Consider the following 24,917-nt stretch of genomic DNA (forward strand, 5'->3'; position numbering starts at 1 on the left):
GCGCATGCGTGGTCAACGTTTTTGTTTGTAATGTTTGTTAATAGTTACGATCTCTGTGTTAGCAAATAAAATAATTATCAAAATTAATAATTAATTGAATAATATAAAGTTATAAGAGCATCTATTATAATAGGTACCGGCATATTAGCATTTAGAAGAAAGAAGCCATACTCCCAATCAATCCTTTCACCTTTTGAAACATTGACGGACATTACCTTTTATAAAAAAAACATTAAAATAAATGCAATGATCATAATATTTATCATCAATTTATTATATAAACATAATGTATGCTACCCAGCAATCCCCGGATCAGAATATTTTATTACTTACCTTACCCTATTACCTACCATAGGTAAGGAAAGTATTGCTTTTCAAAAAAAAAATTAAGGTACCCTAATTTCAAGTTTTCTATACGTTTCAAGGTCCCCTGAGTCCAAAAACATGTTTTTTGGGTGTTGGTCTGTGTGTGTGTGTGTGTGTGTGTGTGTGTGTGTGTGTGTGTGTGTGTGTGTGTGTGTGTGTGTGTGTGTGTGTGTGTGTGTGTGTGTGTGTGTGTGTGTGTGTGTGTGTGTGTGTGTGTGTATGTCTGTGAGCACTATAACTCCATTCCTAATCAACTGATAGACTTGAAATTTTAAACTTGAGTTCCTTATACCATGAGTATCCGACAATAAGAAATACAATAAAATTGAATACAAAATGGCGGATAATTACTAAAAAACCATGTTTTTCACGGTTTTCTCGAAAACGGCTCTGACGATTTTCTTCAAATTTATATCATGAATAGCTATTTATAAGCCCTATCAACTAACATGAGTCTCATTCTGGGAAAATTGCAGGAGCTCTGTAATATAATTGAGAAAAACATAATGACGATTGACGGCAACATATTTGCAACTACGATCAGACTACTGTATATTATGTATATATACAATTGTTTTCAGAGTACTTTTTCCTTTATGTAAATATTGTGAAATTCGATGTTTTTTTTGAAATTCGTCAAAACAGCTGTTCTACAGATTAAATATATTGACTATGACTGTGTTCTTTTTATAAACTGCTCTACCTACCCACGGTATATGGAAGAAGAAAAAGTAAAAACCGTGTTCCTACCTACCTCATGCACGAGAAGGAGGTTACAAAGTCCATTTCTCAAGGATTGGGTGGACCCCCATTAGTACCCCAGGAAAAAGACTCATGTCAGTTGATAGAGCTAATAGATAACTATACAGGGTATGGATTTGAAAAAAATCGTTAGAGACGTTTTTGAGAAAATCGTGAAAAACATGGTTTTTTAGTAACTGTCATTTTTCTCAAGAATATTACGGAGCTCCTGCAATTTTCACAGAAATGTAACTCATGTCAGTTAATAGGGCTTATAAATAGCTATCCATGGTATAAATTTGAAGAAAATCGTTAGAGCCGTTTTCGATAAAACCGTGAAAAACATGGCTTTTTAGTCATTATCCGCCATTTTTCTCAAGAATATTACGGAGCTCCTGAAATTTTCCCAGAAATGAGACTCATGCCAGTTGATAGGGCTTATGAATAGCTATCTATGGTATAAAATTCAAGAAAATCCGTGAAAAACATGGTTTTTTAGTCATTATCCGCCATTTTTCTCAATAATATTACGGAGCTCCTGAAATTTTCCCTGAAATGAGACTCATTTCAGTTGATAGGGCTTATAAATAGCTATCCATGGTATAAATTTGAAGAAAATCGTTAGAGCCATTTTCGAGAAAAACGTGAAAAACATGGTTTTTTAGTAATTATCCGCCATTTTTTCCGCCATCTTGAATTGAATTTTATTGAATTTCTTATTGTCGGGACCTCATGGTATAAGGACCTTAAGTTTCAAATTTCAAGTCAATCGGTTAATTAGGAATGGAGTTATCGTGTTCACAGACATACACACATACACACACACACACACACACACACACACACACACACACACATACTGGAACAAGGTAGCATACGGGGAGGTGAGAAATGAACATACATTGCGGGGAGGCTGATTTACACACATTTACACACATGTTGGAGACTTAATTTTTGTTTTAGAAAGTATATTAATATGTGTTCAATACAGTTGTAACTTTTTTTTTCTGTTAACTTGAAAAAAAAATTACGCATTAAACCTACAAAAAGGGGAGAAATGTGTGTACACTTTCACTGAACAAACCGAGGAGAAATGTGTGTACACTTCCACTGCACAAATCGGGGAGAATTGGTGTGTACACTTCAAACCCACATTCTGGGGAGGAATTGTGTGTTTAGTTTAACTTACAAAGCGGGGACAAAACCGGTTCTTAACACAAGTTCTGGCTGCAACACTTATTTCGATATTTACTATTCTATTTGATCATAGAATACAATATCGTATGGGTCTTCGAAAGCCAGTTACATGCACGTTGATTTTTGTACGATTGTTTTTTGCCATCCTTATGAATTCGAATAAGTGCAACTTGTCAAACATCATCTGTTTGATCTAATAGAATTTTATAAGGACGGTAAAAAATCGATGTGTATGTAACTGGCTTTTACTAAACAGGCTTCACGAATTACAATACGATAATAGGATAGTTGATACAATACATGGTTTTAATTCAGATTCATTCATTGATAGAAATAAAAGGAGATTCCGGTGTCGATAGCATCGAAGTCGCCAGGCTGGTCTGGATCATTTATGAATTTCTCAGTATGCAGTATCCACTCAGCAGCTCTTATACAAACACAAACATTAGTTTCGTTTTACTTGGAATAGTAAGACATTATTTCATTATGTCCATTATTACAATAGATCAATTCAGATCCAGTTAGCTGTTAGAGTAATATAATGTAATTACATTCTATACTCACTGTTCAGATCAGCACAATGTTTATAGCCTACTGTATGCAGTGAGTATAGAATGTTACATTCTATACTCACTGACTGCATATTTATACTGTGTAATAGATTTTATTGATTGTTGCAAAGATTTTAAGTCAATGATTCAACAGGAAATCCATGGTAATATTCAACGATTTCAACCTAATGAATTAGATTGTTGTATGACAAAACTGAAATCCCGACAACGTAAATAATTCAGTGAAGTTAACTGTACAAGGTTACTTTTTCTCGTATTTTATTGAGTGATAATGGGAGATGATTTCTGATTCCATATTTGGATTCAACCTTTTGAAGTTTGAAACTTTCAAAGCTGGAATTTTTTTTTTAAACTAGAACTTTTAGGGCCGTTTTCCGAGCTCAGGATTTAGCTAAGTCCCAGACTCTAAACAGCAATAGTCAGAAAATTGGCTTTCCAAAAGGTCAGCTTTTATAATAGAAGTCTTAGTTTTTATTTTCTCATTTCTATAATTGGAAACGTTTTTCAATAGTTATGAGACTTGAAAGAGCGAAAAATGGAAGAAAAGAGTCCATTGTAACTCCCAGGTATTTCTGTGACTGTTTCTTGTGAACTGTGTATGAAGTGTTATTCCGTTGGTTTCTGATTATTATCTTATCTCCTGTTGGCTGTCCATGTTGAGTCACAACAGGCTTATGCCAAAAAACTGTCCTTTTTCAAATTTATACTACAGTCCAAATCAAAATCTAGTTTAAGCTACTATCACTCATCAAAATAACAATTTATTCACACATCAAAAAACAAACACATCATCAATAATTATAAACAGATATACTATGAATTCGATTTAGAATGATATACTATGTTTGTAACAATATTTGGTAATATACTATGTACTATTCTACACTTACAGCATCTATTTACTATTTTGGACTTTCTGAAGTAAACATGTTTTCCAAAAAAAGAGAAATAAATGATAATAAGTTTTGCAAAATTTTTCTTCTCGTTAGATCAGCTTGATGATCCCACACATGCACTCGTTCACTCTCTTTCATTACGGTATAGACAGACGACAAAATTTCAAGCTGTTTTTCCAAGAACGTATTTATCCTTTTAATGTTCTTCATCGAGTTATCCCAGGGTTGAGACCTAGTGCAATCGAATTATCATATAATAAACCTACTTTGTTCCAAATTTCGTAAGAATCGTTGGAGCCGTTTTCGAGATCCGGTCACATACAGATATATAAACATAATTATAAACATCTACACATATGAACAAAAATTGCTCGTTTAATAGTATTGGATGCAGAGTGTTCTGAAAAAAGATGCCCATAAGTCAGGGAGTGTTTCCCCTCATCAAAAGAAGAAAAAAAGTACTAATTAACTTAGGTCCGAATATGCTTGGTTACCAAGTTATTAGTGTGAAAGATTTCATCTGAATTTCAGTTCCCCTGCCGAAATGAAGCTCAATGGATATTCATTTGCTGTTAATTAAGATGTACAATTTAGCGTACATAATGTAAAATGAACTGAGAAATTGAATAAAACCGTTTTCAGACCGGTAGTACAGTAGTTTTTAAGATATGTGACAAAATATGCGAAACTTGGTCCCAAAAAACAAGCTCCTTAAAAGGTTTGAAGCAGATTTACTATGTTAAATGTACAATACACACAGAATATTTTCCCACAAAACTTAAAGAAAATTTAATTTCGAAGAGAAAGATGTAGAATAAGTCTATAATAGTCAAACGCAACTTTAAAAAATGATCGTTAATTATATACAAAACGCGTGAAAAATAGAGAGCTCAACAGATTTTGTCTATTTTTCATAAGTTTTGTATGTAAATAACGATTATTTTTTAAAGTTGCGTTTTTCGCTTTAAAATCTTTCTCTTCGAATTTAAATTCTCGAAAATATTTTGTGTTTATTGTACTTTTAACATAGTAAATCTGCTTCAAATCTTTAAGAAGCTTGTTTTTTGGGACCAAGTTCCGCGTATTTTGTTACATATATTGGAAATTACTGTAGCTACAGGTCTTTTTGTAGCTACATTGACTTTTTGGCGGTACGAAGTTCGCCGGGTACGCTAGTTTTTGACATATTTGATTCACATTCCATGTAAAATTCACTGGGTTATAATATAGTTGACAAATTCACTGTAAAGCCTAGTCTATACGATGCCAATTGGCGAGACAATTGTCATAAGGCTACAATTTTCCACAAACTATAGTGGGGACCACGTTATAATGACAGTGGAGAGAGTAGGTTATTTTCCATAAACTTGATTCCAGGTTCATTTCTCAGTCCAAACATTTGAAAACAAAAAAGTTCTTAGTCTATTTAGAATGTTTTAAAACCAAATTGACTAACAAAATAACACTCACTAATAACTTGAAATTGTCAAATAATCATTAACTTTGTAAATTATGATATACTCTAGTTTAGAATGATTATCATGTCATTTCATAAAATCAGATTATTTTGATCAAGTTGATTAAAATTTCTAGATGAAATTTCTCGCTGATTGATTACACAGCTGGAAATTATTTTGTTTCTCTCCCACACACGCATCTTATGTTTCGACAGACGACGAAATTATCATCTGTTTTTCCAAGAATGAATAATTATTATCCTTTTTATGTCTTTCAGCGAGTTTTCCCAGGGATTAGCCCTAGTGCAATCGAATTTTTATATCATAAACCTACTATGTTCCAAATTTCGTGAAAATCGTTAGAGCCGTTTTCGAGATCCGTTGAACATGAATGACCTTATAAATAGTGTCACGTTATTCTTTATATTTAAATAACGATTAGCCTCCTGCTTGGCATCAGTCGGTAAAGCATGAGATTTGATATAATTAGGTCGTGGTTTTCTAATAGTATTCAGTCTTAAAAAATCTTGATAGGCCTAGATATGGGCTTCTCCAATAACTCTTGTAATTCAATAAATAATAAATATATATATAAATGATACTTATACTATAGAGTTGAGGAATAAAAAATAAATTGCACACCATGAAAGTTTCATACATATATTACATAAATAATGCAAAGATCAGTCGAGGCAAAAAATATATATAGAGCGATAAAAAAAAAAAAATATAATATAAAAATAGAACAATAATTGAAATCAATAAAAATATCACAGGCTAACTTTATATTCTAGATTTATGGCACGAATCATTACCATGTGCCTTTATCTTAAAATCATATGCATTCTGTTGCATGTAGTTGCGATATGCGCTTGCTAATACTTGTCGACTTGGATAATTCAATCAAAAAATGTGTGCTCTAGGATCAGCTTGATAAATTAGCCACTAATAATCCAAATATATATATATATATTAAAATCTCTAGTATTTAGTAGATTTATTTGTATCGCATATATATTTTTATCTCAGGGTGCAAGATTCGGCACCTGACGGAATAGGTAGAGCCATTCATCTAGTGAATTAGAACTATAATAAATTATCGCAAATTGTATTGCAAAAATTAAATATTATATGCATATGTTTTAATAGCCTAGATTTTGTACTTCTTTGATTTAATAGAAATTTCTAAAATATTGATCTATATTTTTCTTTCAAATAAATACCTTTAATACTAATTTTACTTGCGCAAGTATTACTCTTATTAATTTCTCAATTTATAATAAAACCCTTCGGCGAGCTAGCTTTGATCATCAGATTAATTCGAAGCACTAGGGCGCCCATCACTAAATTCAAATTTAATCACTCACGTGTCGAAAATCTTCTTGTAAGCCGCCGATGTCGATCCAACTCCATGCGGTCCGGGAATATGGTAGCCGGAATCGTCTCCTCCAAGGGATTATAAGTTTAATTCAAAATGAAAATGACTTCTGCTTCACAATAGCATCACGAAGTCTTTTAAGAAATTTAATAATTTACTTTAACTTTAACTTTTACAAAATCATTAGTAAGGTACTTCGCTCTAAAATATTTGGGGTCCTCTTATGGTGGCATCTGGCTGGCGAGTGCTGGTTCTTCCTTCTCAAGTTTTACAGATCCTCTTTCCGACTTTCAAATTAGCATAAAATTTAAATATCTTAGTCCTCCGCCATTTAGGTTCAAATAGATCTTACAAAAAATACCAAAATATTGCTTAGATTATATGATTAATAATTTCTTTGCATTCGAGCCATATCGATAACATAGATTACACAAATTTTAACACAAAATCTAGTACATTTATATAAATATATAGAAATATTTTTGAACTGGCCTACAGTTGCCGCCTATTAACTGCCGTTTTACTATTGGTGCATGCAAATTTTATTCGGTATTCATGCGCCTGGTAACTCTTATTTCCTGAATACATTAAATTATTTTTATTTGGTTTTTTATTTATGCTCTTTGCATGCTAGTTAATATTCTATACATTAATATTAATTCCATGCTACCTAATAATTAGCCACGTGGACGGGTGTTTTTTCATATTGCACACCATCTGATTGCAATAAAGCTCTGCCAAGGGGTTTTGGTCAGATTCTACGTTCCTCGGTTTGATCGATCTCTAGGTCACCGATCCGTGAATACATGTACATAACCTCAATCTTCAAATATTTTATATAATAATCTATTTATGAGCAATAAACTTCCTTCAAATCCTTTTTAGGTTCTTGTACCATTTAGCCAGAATAAGCTGATGCTATCTAATCTTAGTTATTATCTATTTGGCGATATTAGCCAGTTACTTTATTTCAGACCTATTACTGTTTCTGTTAGGGCTTTTTGTCTACCCAGATTTAATATGTTACAATAGCCAGTTAGCCAGATATGAAAATAAACAGATCAAAATTTATATATTCAGAAATAGCTCGCTTAATATGAAAGGATATGGAAATCCTGCCTTATAGAAATATACACAGCTAGACATCTGTGTAATGCATGCAATGAATAATCCACTTGTCAGCGGATTGATTATGAATAATTCTATAGTCTGATTAATCCTATCTTCAAAGTTGATGATTTATATAGTGATATCAGAGTATGGAGGAATTCCTTTTCTTCTCATTTATTATCCTTAAAATGCAAAATTTTAAAAAACCTTGTGTATACATCGACGCGCAGTTGAAAAAGGAGTATTCCTGCCAAATCTCATATGATTCTATCAACGCGTTCGGCCGTAATCGCGTTACATACAGACAGACAAAAGCCAATCGAGTTGAAACATAGACCTCACTACGTTTGGTCAATGAATAGCGCATTAGCATTTTTCTCATTTTATCTCAATTAGTGTCGTCGGTATGCTCTTCAGCCTACCCGCAAGTGGCACTAGATTATACCTGGTTCCAGACAATTAATGCATTATCAATGATTCTCAAATGACATAATTGGAAATGATAGTCTATCATATCCAATCTCTCCTTGGAACCAATCCTTTAATTGAGAAACAGACTCTATTCTGGCCTGGATTGAATCAAGGGTTTGAAATGCCAAGTAATAAACCTAAACTGCCTGACAGGTATTTAATATATAATACAATATTCCACTTACAGTTTTCCTACCAATTCTACTACTGATCATTTAACATTCAAATAAACATTCCAAGTATGGATATAGGCTAATTAGTACTGGGATTCGAGAAAGTACACGTTTCACAGTGCCTCCCAACTGTAAATTCCGATGTGGTCCTCGACATTATTGCTTGTAGGTGAGGGAGTACATAGAAACATTTTTTGGGAACCCCTGGTCTACATTGCGTTTTCGCTATTTGTGCTTATTTAAAAAAATAGAGATTCCGGAACTGCTATACCATGAGCTTCCTGATAGTGATAGAGTACCGTACTCCATTTTATGTTGCATTGTTGAGAAACTTTCAGCTACCCAAATAAGATTATTTAATAATATGAACTGGAAGGACTCACTACTCACACAACTCTGATTCCTCATTCTTTATCTTATCCAAGATACCCTATCCTATCAACCCTCCCTATCTGAGAAGTACACCTTTTCCAACTGTATTTGAGAAAGTATTAATTGAGAATAGTCATTAGTATTTGAGAAAACGTCAGATGTAAATGAGAATAGTCAATTGCATTTGAGAAGTCATCACTTGTAGTTAAGAATAGTGAATTTTATCTGAGAAAGTATCATTTTAACTTGAGAACAATAATTGAATAGAATAGAACAGAACTTTATTTGCACTTCTTTCAACATTACAGAAAATGAAAATAATACCTCCAATTCAATTCAAACTCAACTAAATTTCACAAATAAATTGAACAAGCATTCTTTTCATCATAAATAAAAGTTCTTTAGGCTTAGCCGAGGCCGTCAGCCGAGTAGATAGATTTCTTTATTATACATTATACCAATATTGAATAATTATTATTGTTCTTGTGATTACATAATTCACTCAATAATTATTTCTCCCTATCATTCCTATCCAATTCCTCCTTCTTCTCATACCTAACTGATTTCTCGTAATTATCATAACTAAACATTGTAACTCAACTTTTAAAAAGCAATTCACACTCTTAAATTCACCCTCTTAAGGGACCTTGTATGCGTCAATGTGGCTGGACTTATAAAATATACAAACAACATAATTATTAACTTCACGAACAAAAAACCAAAACTTTGAAAATTAAATAGAGTCACCTCTTACTTTGTACTCTACAAAAATAAAATTGAATTAAAATACAGTCAACTTTCAATTAATTCATCAGTAATCTAAAAAAAGAGAAATAATATACAGAAACAAAAGAGAGAAAGAATAAATAAGTAAAACAAAACCTCTTAAAAATCTTAGAATAATCAATCAATTAAGTCATCTGCATAGATCAAAGCACTACTTAATAATACATAAAGTCTTGCGGCTTCTCATGTTTATGATAAAATACTACTTTTATAGCTAATAACTCTAATAATAATCCTAAAAAGACTTTTCCACTTCAACATTAAAATGTACATTTCACAATATGCATAACAAGATATCAATAACAATAAAGAGGAAATGACTCTTATCGATTATAAACTCCTAAAAATTGAATTCCTTTATCAATTCTCGCCTGTATTCCACTGCCTCCCTCAATATCCTACTAGACTCGTCCAAAATTTTCCATTCAGATACTCAATTACTGTCTCTCTCTCTAGCATCGCCCCTCTCAGATATTTCTTTCTTATTTCACCCAAAATTGAACATTTACCGATGAAATGATAAGCATCTTCCGTTTCTCGGCTATTGCACATAGAACAGATACCTATCCCCTCATCTCTTTGCGGTGCGTGATTGAGCGATAATAGCCCAGAGGAGGCCCTTGAAAATCATCGAGGTAACATTCCGTTTGGACTCATCATTCATGTAATTTCTCGTTCCATCGTCAATTTTTACATCTGCGTAGATTCTGTGAAACTGTGACCGCTCTCTTCTCTCTAGCCACTTACTTTTAACTTTAGCTTTTATCTTCTCCATTACCCTCTCCCACGTTGCTTCCCACCCCCTCCTGAAATTTGCTGCTTGCCAGTTGTCCGCTGTTATCGGCAATTCAATATCAAACTCACTTAATATCCGTCTCCATTCAGAATACCAACCACACTTTTATCTTAAACAATGCCTTGCGATCAATGTTCGATATCGGTCGCCAGGTATCTCAAAAGAATTCAATACATATTTTATATGAACGCTCAAAGTATACAACCACAAAATTTCCTTTCCTGTCACTAAGTATACTATATAATTTGGCGTATTACACGGTAGTCCAAATATTTTCTTGACAAACAACCTCAGAAATTTTTCTAGTTCTTCTCTCTCCGCATATCCCAATACCTGTGCTGCATATGTTACAACTGCTTTACTTATCGAATCAAAAATTCTTCATTTCATTGACAGAGGTGCTTCATCATTCAAAATGAGTCTTCGCCATACACTATTAATCCCAAATCTGGCAGCTGTTATCTTACATTTAAAATGTGCGGTTAGGGCAAGTCTTGATGAAAAAACAACTCGCAGGTATCTGTACTCATTCACTGTTTCAATAACTTCATTTCCATAGTACCACTTCTCTCTTTCTCCCAATCGTCCTCCTCTTCTGAAAACTACAATCTTGGATTTAGCCATGTTCACTGTGAGATTCCACCTTATGCAATATCCCTTTAACTTATTTATCATTGACTGCAGATGTCGAGGATTCTCAGACAACAATACCACGTCATCACAATATAACAGCGAATTTATCAGCCTCTGCCCAACATAATATACCTCCACCAATAACATCACTCAAATCATTCAAAAATAGTGTGAATAGCAACGGGGAGAATACGCATCCCTGTTTTAATCCATTTCTGGTTTCAAAGTATTCTGTTAAGTTACCCTCCACGCCATGCCATACAGGAGACTTCGTATTTCTATATAGACTCCTCAACATCGCAATAAATTTAGTCGACACTCCCAATTCACTCAGTTTAAAAAATAAAGCCTCTCTGTCCACACTATCGTAGCCCAAAAAGAAACAGTACAACTTCTTTGTAGGTCTATTCAACGTTTTCATTACTATATTGAATAGAACAAAAATATTATCAGTAGCCGAATAACCTCTCCGAAAGCCACACTGATTCTCTTTAATAATCTTTTCTCTTTCCTCCCACAACTGCAACCTTCTCAGTAAAATAAATGAAAATACTTTAGCGACAGCATTTATAAAAGATATGGCTCTATAATTATTCACTTCATTAGTATCACCTTTTTTATGCAATGGAAATATAATTGAACGTGGAAACCCTGTTGGTATCTGTCCACCTCTGACGATGGCATTGGAAAAAGTCAAAATAATCTCTTTGTAATTTTTTGACGCATTCTTGTAAAACTCAGCAGGAACTCTGTTATCACCTGGAGCCTTATTGTTGCGCATTGTCTTGAAGGCACTTTCCAATTCATTCATATCTATGTCTTTGTCAAGAGTTTGATCTTCAACATTCCTCGCCGCATAATATGTGACTACCCCGCAAACTGATCCAAACACTCGTCTGAAGTGTTCAACCCAATCCTCAGCACTCACAGTTCCCGAAATCTTGAACTCTCTACACTTGAATTTCTTTATCAGAGCCCACAAATCACTGGAATCCTTGACTCTTCTGAATTGTTCTTTTATATCGCTGTAATACGTTTGCCTTTTACTCTTACATAGCAGTTTGTATTCCTTTACTACCTTCATATAATTTTCTCTCACCTGCTCCGAATTTGATTTTCTAAACACATTCAATAGGCTGAACACTCGCTTTCTCATAACCGCACACTCTTTGTCGAACACTTTTCTCTCCATCCTTCTCTCTTTCTATCAGGTTGGGGCACATAATTTGCAGCTCTATATACAAGATTATTTAATACTTCATAAGTCTCTTCACTACTCTCGGGAAGACCATTTATTTCTCTACAAGCGTTGGTGAGTTTAGATATATATTCATTCTTCCTCGCTTCCTTCCATTTCAACTTCGGTAAGAGTGGTAAAATTGTGCTCTCTCTTTCTAGAGTATCAACCGTGATTAGCGTAGCTTCAATTGGGAAATGATCAGATAAAAATTCTGGCACAATAGAAAATTTTCCAACTATTTGCGCTAATTCGACAGCCATGCAACATAGATCTATTACGGAAGCCCCTCTGCCTATAAAAGTAAAGTCTCCCCACCTATCTCCACTTATCCTTCTATTCATAATGATGAAATTAAAAACCTCACAGAACTCCAATATTTTCTTACCTTTCATATTAATCACCTCATCCTTTGACTCTTGCTTATTACTCAGTGCATTTCCCAATTCTATTACATCTGTTAATTCCGACATGTCCTGTCCATTTCCTATTCTACCGTTAAAATCTCCAATTAAAATCATATTATTTCTATTATGCTCTTGCACTATCATAAACTCCCATAATGTATTGAATTCTCTCTCCCATTCCATGTCTCCTCCACCACTCAGGTAAATTGGAACTATATAATATTCATCCCGTTGTCCTGCATTCATGTGAATAACTTTCCTCTCAAGCGCATCGATTACCTTACAAAAACTCTCTATTCTTTTACTAATTTCTATTAACTTTCCTCCCTTTGCTCTACCTCAGTTTGATTCTCCAACTGCGAATTCCCAGTATAATTGTAATCTGGAAAACAGTTTTCAAAATACAATTGCTTTCCTCTTTCAACAAACGTCTCCAATAGTACAAAAACATCATAATTACAAATAAAATTATATACTTGAACAATCTTACCACTTAATCCAGCCACATTGTACGCTACTATACTCAACTGTCCCTTCTCACACGGACTGACGGCGTTATCTCAGCGGTTGCGGTCTTCGTCCTCGCCGCCTCGCTCCTCCTCATCACACATGCTCCCGCTCACGGCCCGCATCACACTCTCATCGAACATGCTCCCGATCTTCTGCAGCCCATCCTCTCCCTCCGAGACCAGTCCATTCTCCTCATCCAGCGTGAAAACCCGACTATTCATGATTAAACGATCCACTTCAACCGATACTCTCCTCTCACTCCCGGAACTTGTTTCTTCAACTCGCCAAGCACCCGGAAAAGCTTTGATCGTCGTTTTCTTGTGTCGAAAGCAAAGTCTTTATGAATCACAAACTGTGTACCCTTCAGCTTCCTACTGTTTCTCGTGATGAAATGGATGTCCTGATCGTCCGGAAAATGCGCAATGATTGGCCCGTTATCTATTTTCTTGCCCAATGCATGTGCTCGATTAACCCAGGTACCTGCTCGTGCCCCCAAATGACTCACACAAAAGTCTTTGACAGTTCTCACGTAATCCACTGTTGCACATTCATATTTCAGCCCGCGAAAAATTATATTGTTCCTTCTCGATCTATTTTCAAAATTTTCCATCTTCCTGATTATGAGATTATTCTGAATTTTTTGAGCAACAATTTGATTTCTTAACTGTTAATTCTCGACAGAGAGTTTATTCACTTTTTCAATTAGACCATTTAAATCCATCTTTGTAGCTAGCAGCGCGAGTTTTTCATCCATAGCCTTACTAAACCGCTTTTCAAAACGGTCAAATAGTGATTCAATAAAGTCTGAGTTCACATTACCGGAAGCTTTAACACTTGGGTCTGGAGCACGCTTTTTCTGTTCCATCTCTTCGAGCTCAGGCGAACTTTTAGCACGAGGACTCTTCTTAGCACTATCGTCCGGTGAAAAGTATTGTTAGATACTGTTCTTATTCATTCAGCTTCGAATATTTCGATTCACTTGAGAACAATTTCACAAATAAAAAACAAATTGATAATTCAATTTATTACGAAAGAACTTTTAGCTCTAGGTCTCTTTTTAGCACTACCGTCTGGTGGATACTGTTTTTATTAATTTAAACTTTGAATATTTCGATTCACTTGAAAACAATTTCACAAATAAATAACAAATTGATAATTCAATTCATTACGAAAGAACGTTTTAGGTTAAACATGCACTAAATGAACCGATTAAGCACGAACCGTCCGGAAACTTGAGATAAGAGAGCAAAACAATTCTGCGACCGCTCCGTTCAACAGCTCACTATCAACTCCTAATTTGAGAACATACGATTTGAAATCGAAAAGTTGTCAGTTGTAATTGGGGAATGATTTTAAAAAACCAATACTTTTATTTTCCATAACTGTACTCATAAAAATAATATGATAATATATTTTATATTCAAATGAAACGTTTAGTTTTTAGATAAAAAAATATTTTTGAGCCCCAAAATCCATTGGAGAGTTACCGAATTGCTTGATCAAGAGATTCAATTGATTGATGATAAAGTTCAATTGCGCCGTGAACATAGAGAATTTGATCTTCATCAAGTTCAAATGTTTGGAGACAAAAGTCGTGTTGCCAATACATACATAGAAATGATTCTCATTAATCATTCGTGAACAGTACAGGGGAAATAATTGAGGAGTTGGGTGGAAAAACGACCTGAGTCAAAAAATCAAGTTTTGTGTAAATTGAGTTTGAAATATTTAGTACACATCTTCATTATTTTCATCAGAATGCAATATTCTTGCAAGTATTTGAACTTTATTGATCTTTTTATACTATTTTCAATGCTATTATTCATAATTAGCCAGTAATCCAAGGCTAACTGATAATAATTGATATAAGGTGTGTTGTCTCAGGTCGTTTTTCCATAACCCTGGTTGTTACATGTTCAGAGGTTCAATAAAATGATGAAAAACCCGTATCAAGAGTAGTGATAATGATAATATATTGCTCATGATATTGGATAATTAATAAGTAGGTAATAAAGATCTAAAAAATGTCATTTAGAAGTGAACAATTGAAGATGATATTTTCTTCTTGAACACGTTTCTTCCCATAATCAAGACTCTGGAATGTTACATGGTACTGTTCTGATTTTCGGGAAATTCATACACCCAATGCTTTCAGCATCGGATTCTTCTTCAGGAGCGTCTTCTTCATTATTTTCATCATCTAGAGGATAATTGGTTCCCTTGGATGTATTAATGATCTTCTCATACCATTCATTTGGTAGAGAGTTAGTTGGGAGGATATTTTTAATATTCTTTCCGAAGAATGGACATTGATATGTCCAAAGCTCCGCCAATTTATGTAGATGCATAACAATATAATCTTGTATAGTTATTCCAAATTGCTTTTTCCATATCATATACAGTTCAATAATTATTTTCTTAGTCTATATTATGTAAATTCATCTATAATTTTGCTGTATTGTAAGCTATTGTATATGAGTGTATAAGCCAGTATATACTGTAATCTACATAAGTACAAGTAATCTACAAAGTACTCAATCAATCAATCAATCAATCAGCTTCTTCTTTTGTAAGAAAACAAAATAAGGATTTCACTGGCTGCTGGCTCACAGCTTGTCAGCTGAATAATTTCAGGTTTGCCACACAAACAAAAAATTTTCACAACTCAATCATTTTTCAAGATACAACAACATTTTATGTACCAATCTGTTCAGAATTCAATGGCGGATAGAATGAAGCGTGTTGCGGAAAAACGACACGAGTGGCCTCGGGTCGTTTTTCTACCCAGCTCCTCAATTTCACAATTGAAAATAATAATTTCACACATACAAAGCCTATGGAATACTGTGTACGTAGTACAGTATCCTTTCCTGCTCAAATCAAACCTGTACTGTAGGCTACAGAAGAGTCACGACATGTCAATTGGAAAATTTTCTCATTTTCAAATGTCTGCTCATGATATGATATCTTCTCATTTACATTTGACGATTTCTCAAATACAATTCACTACTCTCAATTACATGTGTGATGACTTCCTAAATACAATTGACTATTCTCATTTAGGCTACATCTGACATTCTCTCAATTACAAGTGACTATTCTCAAATACAATTGATACTTTCTCAAATAAACTTTTTACTTTCTCAAATAAAATTGGAAAAGGTGTTGTGACTACTTTTTTTTTTTTTTGAGCAGGGTATGATTACTAAATCTATTCTCCGGAAAAACGTCTTTTCACAAAAAGTGAGCATGCCGTACACAAGTAAAATATTCAATCCAAGGTTTACAAGAGAGTTTTTGCAAGGATTGACAGACACAGAAGAAAATGTCAATATGGAGAGAAACTAAGAGACAAATTTCATTTTATCATAGGCTATCCTGATCTTGAGATACAATGTTAGGTTAGCAAAGTTTGAGGCATCCGCTTCTCTAAAACAGTAAGTGAATTCTCAGTGAAGCCTGTTCAAGAATATAAACTTACTGACGTGCTATTCTTGAATCTTAACAAGCCTCTCATTCGCATCATTCTAGCAATAACCCAAATTCAATGCGGAAAATTCTCGGGAAATTGTGTTACCAAGTCACCATTGATTGTGATGAACCTAATTTGGCGTTGAATTGTAGAGGATTTTATTCTCTTGGAAACAGTTCTGGATTTTTTCACTATGAAAGGTTTTTGAGTTATATGGAGAAAAAAACAGGTATTTTTAACACTGTAAGGTTAGCAAAGGGTATTTTTTTGTGAAGAATCATTTTCAGACTATTTGTACCAAATAACTAAAAAATCAGTACCACAATACATTCTGGCAGTATGTTTCCTCGCTCCCTTCTCATGTCTCAAGTGAATGAACAGAAAAATAAACTATGAATTCGCTAAGCTGTGACTCAATGAGTCTGAACGGAAAAGGAGATAAGTTGCTGATTCATAAATTCACGGCAAGCCCCATAGCAAACCAGTTACTTCGAACAGTGAAGGAGACAATGGAGATATGCAGGGATATGCAAGTACCCCGCATTGTATGCTCAATCCGTAAATGAGTTTTGTGTAAGTGTGTATTAGCGATCGTAGCACAACGTGGTGGCAATTTTGGAAACTGGAGTGTATCCCAATTAGGTGGAGTACTAAAAAAATGGGGAGATTTTTTTTTATTACGTTTTTACATGGTTTTAAGCATGTAGAAGTGATTTTTACTAAAATTGAGCAGTGACACTACGGGGTCTCCCCTTAGTGTACACACCTCCCCTTAATGTGCTGTGTATACTTGATTGTCTCCCCGTATTATACCTTGTTCCAACACACACACACACACACACACACCACACACACACACACATACACACACACAGACCAATACCCAAAAATCATGTTTTTGGACTCAGGGGACCTTGGAACGTATAGAAAACTTGAAATTGGGGTACCTTAATTTTTTTTGGAAAGCAATACTTTCCTTACCTATGGTAGTAGGGCAAGGAAAGTAAAAATGGCGGATAATTACTAAAAAACCATGTTTTTCACGGTTTTCTCGAAAACGGCTCTAACGATTTTCTTCAAATTTATACCATGAATAGCTATTTATAAGCCCTATCAACTAACATGAGTTTCATTTCTGGAAAAATTGCAGGAGCTCCGTAATATTCTTGAGAAAAATGGCGGATAAATACTAAAAAAGCATGTTTTTCACGATTTTCTCAGAGATAACTTGACCGATTTTTTTTCGAATTCAAACTCTGTATTCATCACCTCTATCAACTGGCATGAGTCTCCTTTCAGGGAAACTAATGGGGGGTCCACCCTATCATTGAGAAATGGACTCAGTAACCTCCTTCTTGTGCAAAAAAAAATCCATCGAATTTCACAAGTTACACAAAGGAAAAAGTAGCCTACTCTGAAAACAATATTATAGATACACATAATATGCAGAAGTCTGATCGTAGTTTCAAATATGAGCAAGGAAAGTTATGTGAGTGTACCACATCAGATTTTTACTTTCCTTGCCCTACTACCATAGGTAAGGAAAGTATTGCTTTCCAAAAAAAATAAAGTACCCCAATTTCGAGTTTTCTATACGTTTCAAGGCTCCCTGAGTCCAAAAACATGAATTTTGGGTGCTGGTCTGTGTGTGTGTGTGTGTGTGTATGTGTGTATGTCTGTGAACACGATAACTCCATTCCTTATTGACCGATTGACTTGAAATTTCAAACTTGAGGTCCTTATAGCATGAGGACCCGACAATAAGAAATTCAATAAAATTCAATTAAAGATTGCGGAAAAAATGGCAGATAATTACTAAAAACCATGTTTTTCACGGTTTTCTCGAAAACGGCTCTAACGATTTTCTTCAAATTTATACCTTGGAGAGCTACTTATAAGCCCTATCAATTGACATGAGTCTCATTTCTGGAAAAATTGCAGGAGCTTCGTAGTATTCTTGAGAAAAATGGCGGATAATTACGAAAAAACCATGTTTTTCACGATTTTCTCAAAAATGACTTGACTGATTTATTTCAAATTCATACTCTGTATAGTTATTTATCAGCTCTATCAACTGGCATGAGTCTTTTTCCTTAGAAACTAATGGGGTCCACCCCATCCTTGAGAAATGGACTTTGTAAACTCCTCGTGCATGAGGTAGGTAGGTAGAGCAGTCTATGAAAAAACACATAGTCGAGATATTTCATCTGCAGAACAGCTGTTTTGATGACTTTCAAAAAATCATCGGATTTCACAATTTACACAAAGGAAAAATTACTCTGAAAACAATAATTATATATACAGTAGTCTGATCGTAGTTTCAAATATGTTGCCGCCAATCGTCATTATGGTACTCCTCTAAATTATTCTCGTTCAAGAATGAGGCTCACAGTTCAATGAGCAAGGAAAGTTGTGTGAGTGTACCACACTAGATTTTTCATTTTTGTCACCAGATCAGCTGGATTGAACGTTTCACATTTGTGAGGTTAGGTTGTAACGAAGTCAACAATACGACAAGCGCGGAGCGATCATCCATCGAACATATTTCGAACCTCTATGCTCTATCGAACCCTTGCATAACATCTCGCGTAACGTTCATGATCGAAGCGATTACGGAGCGAGTGCAGAGCGTGTTCGAAGCGCGAATATCTGTACGCACCTCAAAGCTTCTTTAACACCAAAGTTATTAACAATATGTTGATAACTTAATCCTTAAGGCTGTGGAAAGGCTAAAATTAAACTTTCTACTGGTGATATTTTTCAAAATTTTCTGATTTGTATACTATCAAGCTATCAAAATTAAAAAATTTTCTCAGGAAAACATTTGTTTCGATCATTACTTTTTGAGATATGAGCGCCTAGAGTTTAAATTTTTGTGCCAGAACATTTCAAGTTCGGTGTAAGATAAAACCATGAGATTTCAAGGATAGATTTTTCATGGTATTGTTGATCTAATTGAACAAAAATTTTCTGAAAATATCAATTTTTGAGAAAGTTATTCAATTTACCAAAAAAATGACCAAAAGTTATTTTTGGACATTTTCAGTAAATTGAATAACTTTCTGAGAAAATGATATTCTCAGAAAATTTTCGTTTTATTAGATCAACAATACCATGAAAAAATTTATCCTTAAAATCTCATGGTTTAATCTTTCACCGAACTTGAAATGTTCTGGCACAAAAATTTAAACTTTAGGCGCTCATATCTCAAACAGTAATGATCGAAAAAAAATGTTTTCCTGAGAAAACTTTTAATTCTGATAGCTTGATAGTATACAAATCTAAAAACTTTGAAAAATATCACCAGTAGAAAGTTTATTTTCACCCTTTGCACAGACTTAATATCGGAGGACCAAGCTTTGCTCTGGAGTGTAATAGCATAGAAAATTTGTAACGAAAGATTGAATTTATAGTTCGAATTTATTTATTCATTTTCTCAGTCGTACAATTATTTTCACAGTTATATGACGAGGCACAACAGGCTTATGCCCAAAACTGTCCCTTTTCAAATTTATACTACAGTCCAAATCAAAATCTAGGTTAAGCTACTATCACTCATCAAAATAACAATTCATTCACACTTCAAAAAACAAACACATCATCAATAATTATTACAAACAGATATACTATGAATTCGATTTAGAATTATATACTATGTTTGTAACAATATTTGGTAATATACTATGTACTATTCTACACTTACAGCATCTATTTACTATTTTGGACTTTCTGAAGTAAACATGTTTTCCAAGAAAAGAGAAATAAACGAAAATAAGTTTTGCAGAATTTTTCTTCTCGTGAGATCAGCTTGATGATCCCACACATGCACTCGTTCACTCTCTTCCATTACTGTATAGACAGACGACAAAATTTCCAGCTGATTTTCCAACAACGTATTTATCCTTTTAATGTTCTTCATCGAGTTATCCCAGGGTTGAGACCTAGTGCAATCGAATTATCATATAATAAACCTACTTTGTTCCAAATTTCGTAAGAATCGTTGGAGCCGTTTTCGAGATCCGGTCACATACAGATATAAAAACATAATTATAAACATCTACACATATGAACAGAAATTGCTCGTTTTATAGTATTGGATACAGAGTTCTCTGAAAAAAGATGCCCATGAGTCAGGGAGTGTTTCCCCTCATCAAAAGAAGAAAAAAGTACTAATTAACTTAGGTCCGAATATGCTTGGTTACCAAGTTATTAGTGTGAAAGAATTCATCTGAATTTCAGTTCCCCTGCCGAAATGAAGCTCAATGGATATTCATTTGCTGTTAATTAAGATGTACAATTTAGCGTACATGATGTAAAATGAACTGAGAAATTGAATAAAACCGTTTTCAGACCGGTAGTACAGTAGTTTTTAAGATATGTGACAAAATACGCGAAACTTGGTCCCAAAAAACAAGCTCCTTACAGGTTTGAAGCAGATTTACTATGTTAAATGAACAATAAACACAGAATATTTTCCCACAAAACTTGAAGAAAATTTAATTTCGAAGAGAAAGATGTAGAATAAGTCTATAATAGTCAAACGCAACTTTAAAAAATGATCGTTGATTATATACAAAACGCATGAAAAATAGAGAGCTCAACAGATTTTGTCTATTTTTCATAAGTTTTGTATGTAAATAACGATTATTTTTTAAAGTTGCGTTTTTCGCTTTAAAATCGTTCTCTTCGAAATTAAATTTTCGAAAATATTTTGTGTTTATTGTACTTTTAACATAGTAAATCTGCTTCAAATCTTCAAGAAGCTTGTTTTTTGGGACCAAGTTTCGCGTATTTTGTTACATATATTGGAAATTACTGTAGCTACAGGTCTTTTTGTAGCTACATTGACTTTTTGGCGGTACGAAGTTCGCCGGGTACGCTAGTTTTTGATATATTTGATTCACATTCCATGTTGAATTTACTGGGTTATAATGTAGTTGACAAATTCACTGTAAAGCCTAGTCTATACGATGCCAATTGGCGAGACAATTGTCATAAGGCTACAATTTTCCACAAACTATAGTGGGGACCACGCTATAATGACAGTGGAGAAAGATAGGAGACCAACGTTGCCGATCCTCGGTCTTGTCAATGCCTTCTATAAACTGTAGATACAGGTTTATTGATGTAATATTAACTGTTCATTCTCCGTTGAAATAATCAATTATATTTTATCATGCAATGGATTATATTTTTCAATAATTTCATAATTGAGATAAAATATTTTGTTAAATTACCAATTCCACATTGTTGAAAGACGATCTGGCAACAGAGCAAAGTGAGAAAGAGTTAGCGCTATCCGTTTTGTTGAATGATAGACAAGGATAGCAATACCATAGAGAAACAATAGCATAAGTAGATATCCCATGGCATAGGGCGTTTATGTCGCAACTTTTACTGTTATCTTAAGCCGATAGCCCACGTAGTTCTTTCCCGTGAAGCTTTATGACGCTGGTAGTCTCTCATATTGTGCCGTTCATACACTCTTATCAGGTCAAAACAGTAAGAATCAACAATAATCGACAGTAATCGGCTTGGGATAACAGTAGAAGTTGAGACATAAACGCCCTATACCATGGGATATCTACTTACGCTATTGTTTCTCTATGGCAATACCATTGCCAATCAAACACTGCCATTATAACGTGGACCACACTATAGATTCTAAGGGAAAGTATCCTATCAACCCGAGATGACAACTGATTTGCCACTGTACATTTGTATACAGTTTATATTCACGTTTTATATGCAGGCTATTGATTGTAGCCTATATGCTACAGCTAGTATAATGCTAAAAATAAACTTTCTACTGGTGAAATTTTTCAAAGTTTTTCGATTTGTATATCATCAAGCTATCAAAATGAAAAAGTTTCTTCAGGAAAACATTTTTCTCATAAATTAACTCAGTGGTTCTCAAAGTGTGGGGCGCGACCCCCAGCTTGGCTGGAAAATTATTCAAATTTACTTCTAAAATAATTACGATAAGCAATCTCTCTACAATTTTACTTGAAAATATTCTAATGAGAACTTGAATGGATTGCCATGGATTCGAAACCCATTCAAATTTTAAATCAATGAGTGCTCCTTCAACATGAAAGAAAATGAAAACCTCATTGATCTCCAAAGTGACTATGCGCTTAAAATGGAGTTGGAAGAATATTCTCCCACATCCTTCTGAATTGATGTGCACAAGAAACACCCAATTTTGAGTGAAAAGGCATTGGAGATATTGACTCTATTTGCGACAACTTATCGTGTGAAACTGGGTTTCCTCTCTAGCTTCTATGAAACGTAAATTTACATCAAGACTGGATGTGACCCAGGAACTCAGAAAAGCGTAATCAGAGCTGACACCTCTTTACAACAAACTGTGCGAAAAAAACAAGCACATCCTTCGCACTGAAGCTCTTTTTATTGTCAATTGCTGTGAGAAACAAAAGTAACAACTATGTACTAAAGTAGCTATAGTACCTGAATAAATTATAATTGTTCGTATAGAATTTGTTGTTATATGTGGGGGGCCCGGCTTACAGCTGAATAATGTAGGTTAAATGTATAAGTATAAATTATAAAGTATGCAGTATATAAAGGTTAAAGTATGCAGTATAAATTATGCTGGAAGTGAAAAGTTTGAGAACCACTGCATTAACTCTCAGTTTTTGTTTTTCAGAATACAGAGTTCATGAGAGTTGAAAGACAGTTTTATCTTTTACATAAAACAACATACGCAGCAAATGATTATGAGATTGGAGGGATAAGATATCATGACACAGAAAAGGTGTGGTATGAGGTGAAGGGCATTGGGCAACCAGTAGCGATAGCTGTTAAAGAAGTTCTATATTATGCAGACGGATTCAACCAAAAGTATGGTGAGTTTTTATTTCATCATCCCTCATTAAACAGTCGATCATTGCAATAATGGAGAACTGAATTAATTAATTGTCCGAGCGAAGTGAGGTTTAAAAGTGAGGTCTAAAACTTGAGACTCTACAAGTTGAGACTTGTTTTCACAAAAACCAAAAATCCAAAAACCATATATATACGTCGACGCGCAATTAAAAAAGGAACATACCTGTCAAATTTCATGAAAATCTATTACCACGTTTCGCCGTAAATGCGCAACATATAAACATTTAAACACTTAAACATTTAAACATTTAGGGCCGTTTGCACAGTATAGATTGCTAAACTCGATTAACTTAATCGGAAGACTTAGACATATTTCAAGTTAATCTGAAAGTTTAAACTTGAATCGGTTTTCTCAGTGCATTCACTAATCCAGTATAAGTTAAACTAGTTTAGCGTTGAGTTGGTAATAGAAAGTAATTGTTTATAATAACGGAAGGCTAATTTTTACAGGAAAGTTGTTATTTGTTTGCAAACCATCAGTAAATTGAGATTATGTAGCTACTATTTCCTCCTACCAAATCCACAGAGCTGTAAGCTATACGTTAATAAAAGTGGAAAGCAATCAAGAAGTTCTTCATAAAATGATGGAATGCTATATTACTATTAGATACAATTTTTTTTAGTTGGCACAAAAAAATATATTTTAGAATGTAAGAAAAAGTTATTTTGTTACGCTTAAATTTACTACAGTCTTCCTTGTTTATTAGAAATGTTTCGAAAGCAAAATATCTCTGTTATGTGTTTTAAGAACATGTTTTCTATTCAAAGACCACTTTAAAAAATTGTGTTATTTTCTATCAAGTGGTGTATTCAACCAAATACTAAATTGGCAGTTGCTTTACTCAAGCAAAACCGTTTAAAAAATTCTCTATCATACCAGAAATTTATAGGCCTATGATTCGTTTTTTGCCTAATTTTTCTCTTTTGAAATTTCTTCGCAGTCATCTTTATCAATCGCATTAAAAACTCCTATCAATTCCTCCATTATAATTATATTCAAATAATGATTCACAACCTAAATAATAATAATTATTATTATCGTCTACAGAAGCATTAAAAATAACCGTTGAAAAAGAATTTACTATCAGCTGTTTCCCCATCAAATCTTTACAGATGTCAAATTAACCCATTCATAATTAAATCATTCACTATGAAGAGATAGCAGACCTTGTGTGTCTCCAGCGTTATAGTCCTGTCACCAGCTGGCTCAGATATTTTAATAGTAGACTTGAGATGTGCGTGAACACTAGCGTCAGGTGATCAATTTCCAGAACGGAAGGAAAGTTGTGTGAGTACGCCACACCAGATTTTTGAAGTTGGCTACCAAGTGAAGTAGGTTATTACTGTATGTTCTGCGCATGTCATATAATTAAACATTGGCAACAAGCCAAGGGTATTGTACTTATACAATTCAAGGGTATTGAGTGAAATGAT

General features: G+C 34.0%; 1 protein-coding gene across 1 annotated transcript in view; it reads left to right on the forward strand.

The window, feature by feature from the left end:
* Positions 1–24,917, forward strand: part of LOC111054816 — a 198,198-nt gene that overhangs the window by 55,476 nt on the left and 117,805 nt on the right. Inside the window, exon 9 of the mRNA XM_039435763.1 lies at positions 23,245–23,443. Within this exon, the coding sequence (XP_039291697.1) occupies positions 23,245–23,443 (199 nt within the window). The remainder of the gene's footprint in view (positions 1–23,244; positions 23,444–24,917) is intronic.

Source organism: Nilaparvata lugens, chromosome 9 (genome assembly GCF_014356525.2).
Source record: "Nilaparvata lugens isolate BPH chromosome 9, ASM1435652v1, whole genome shotgun sequence".
Classification (NCBI taxonomy): domain Eukaryota; kingdom Metazoa; phylum Arthropoda; class Insecta; order Hemiptera; family Delphacidae; genus Nilaparvata; species Nilaparvata lugens.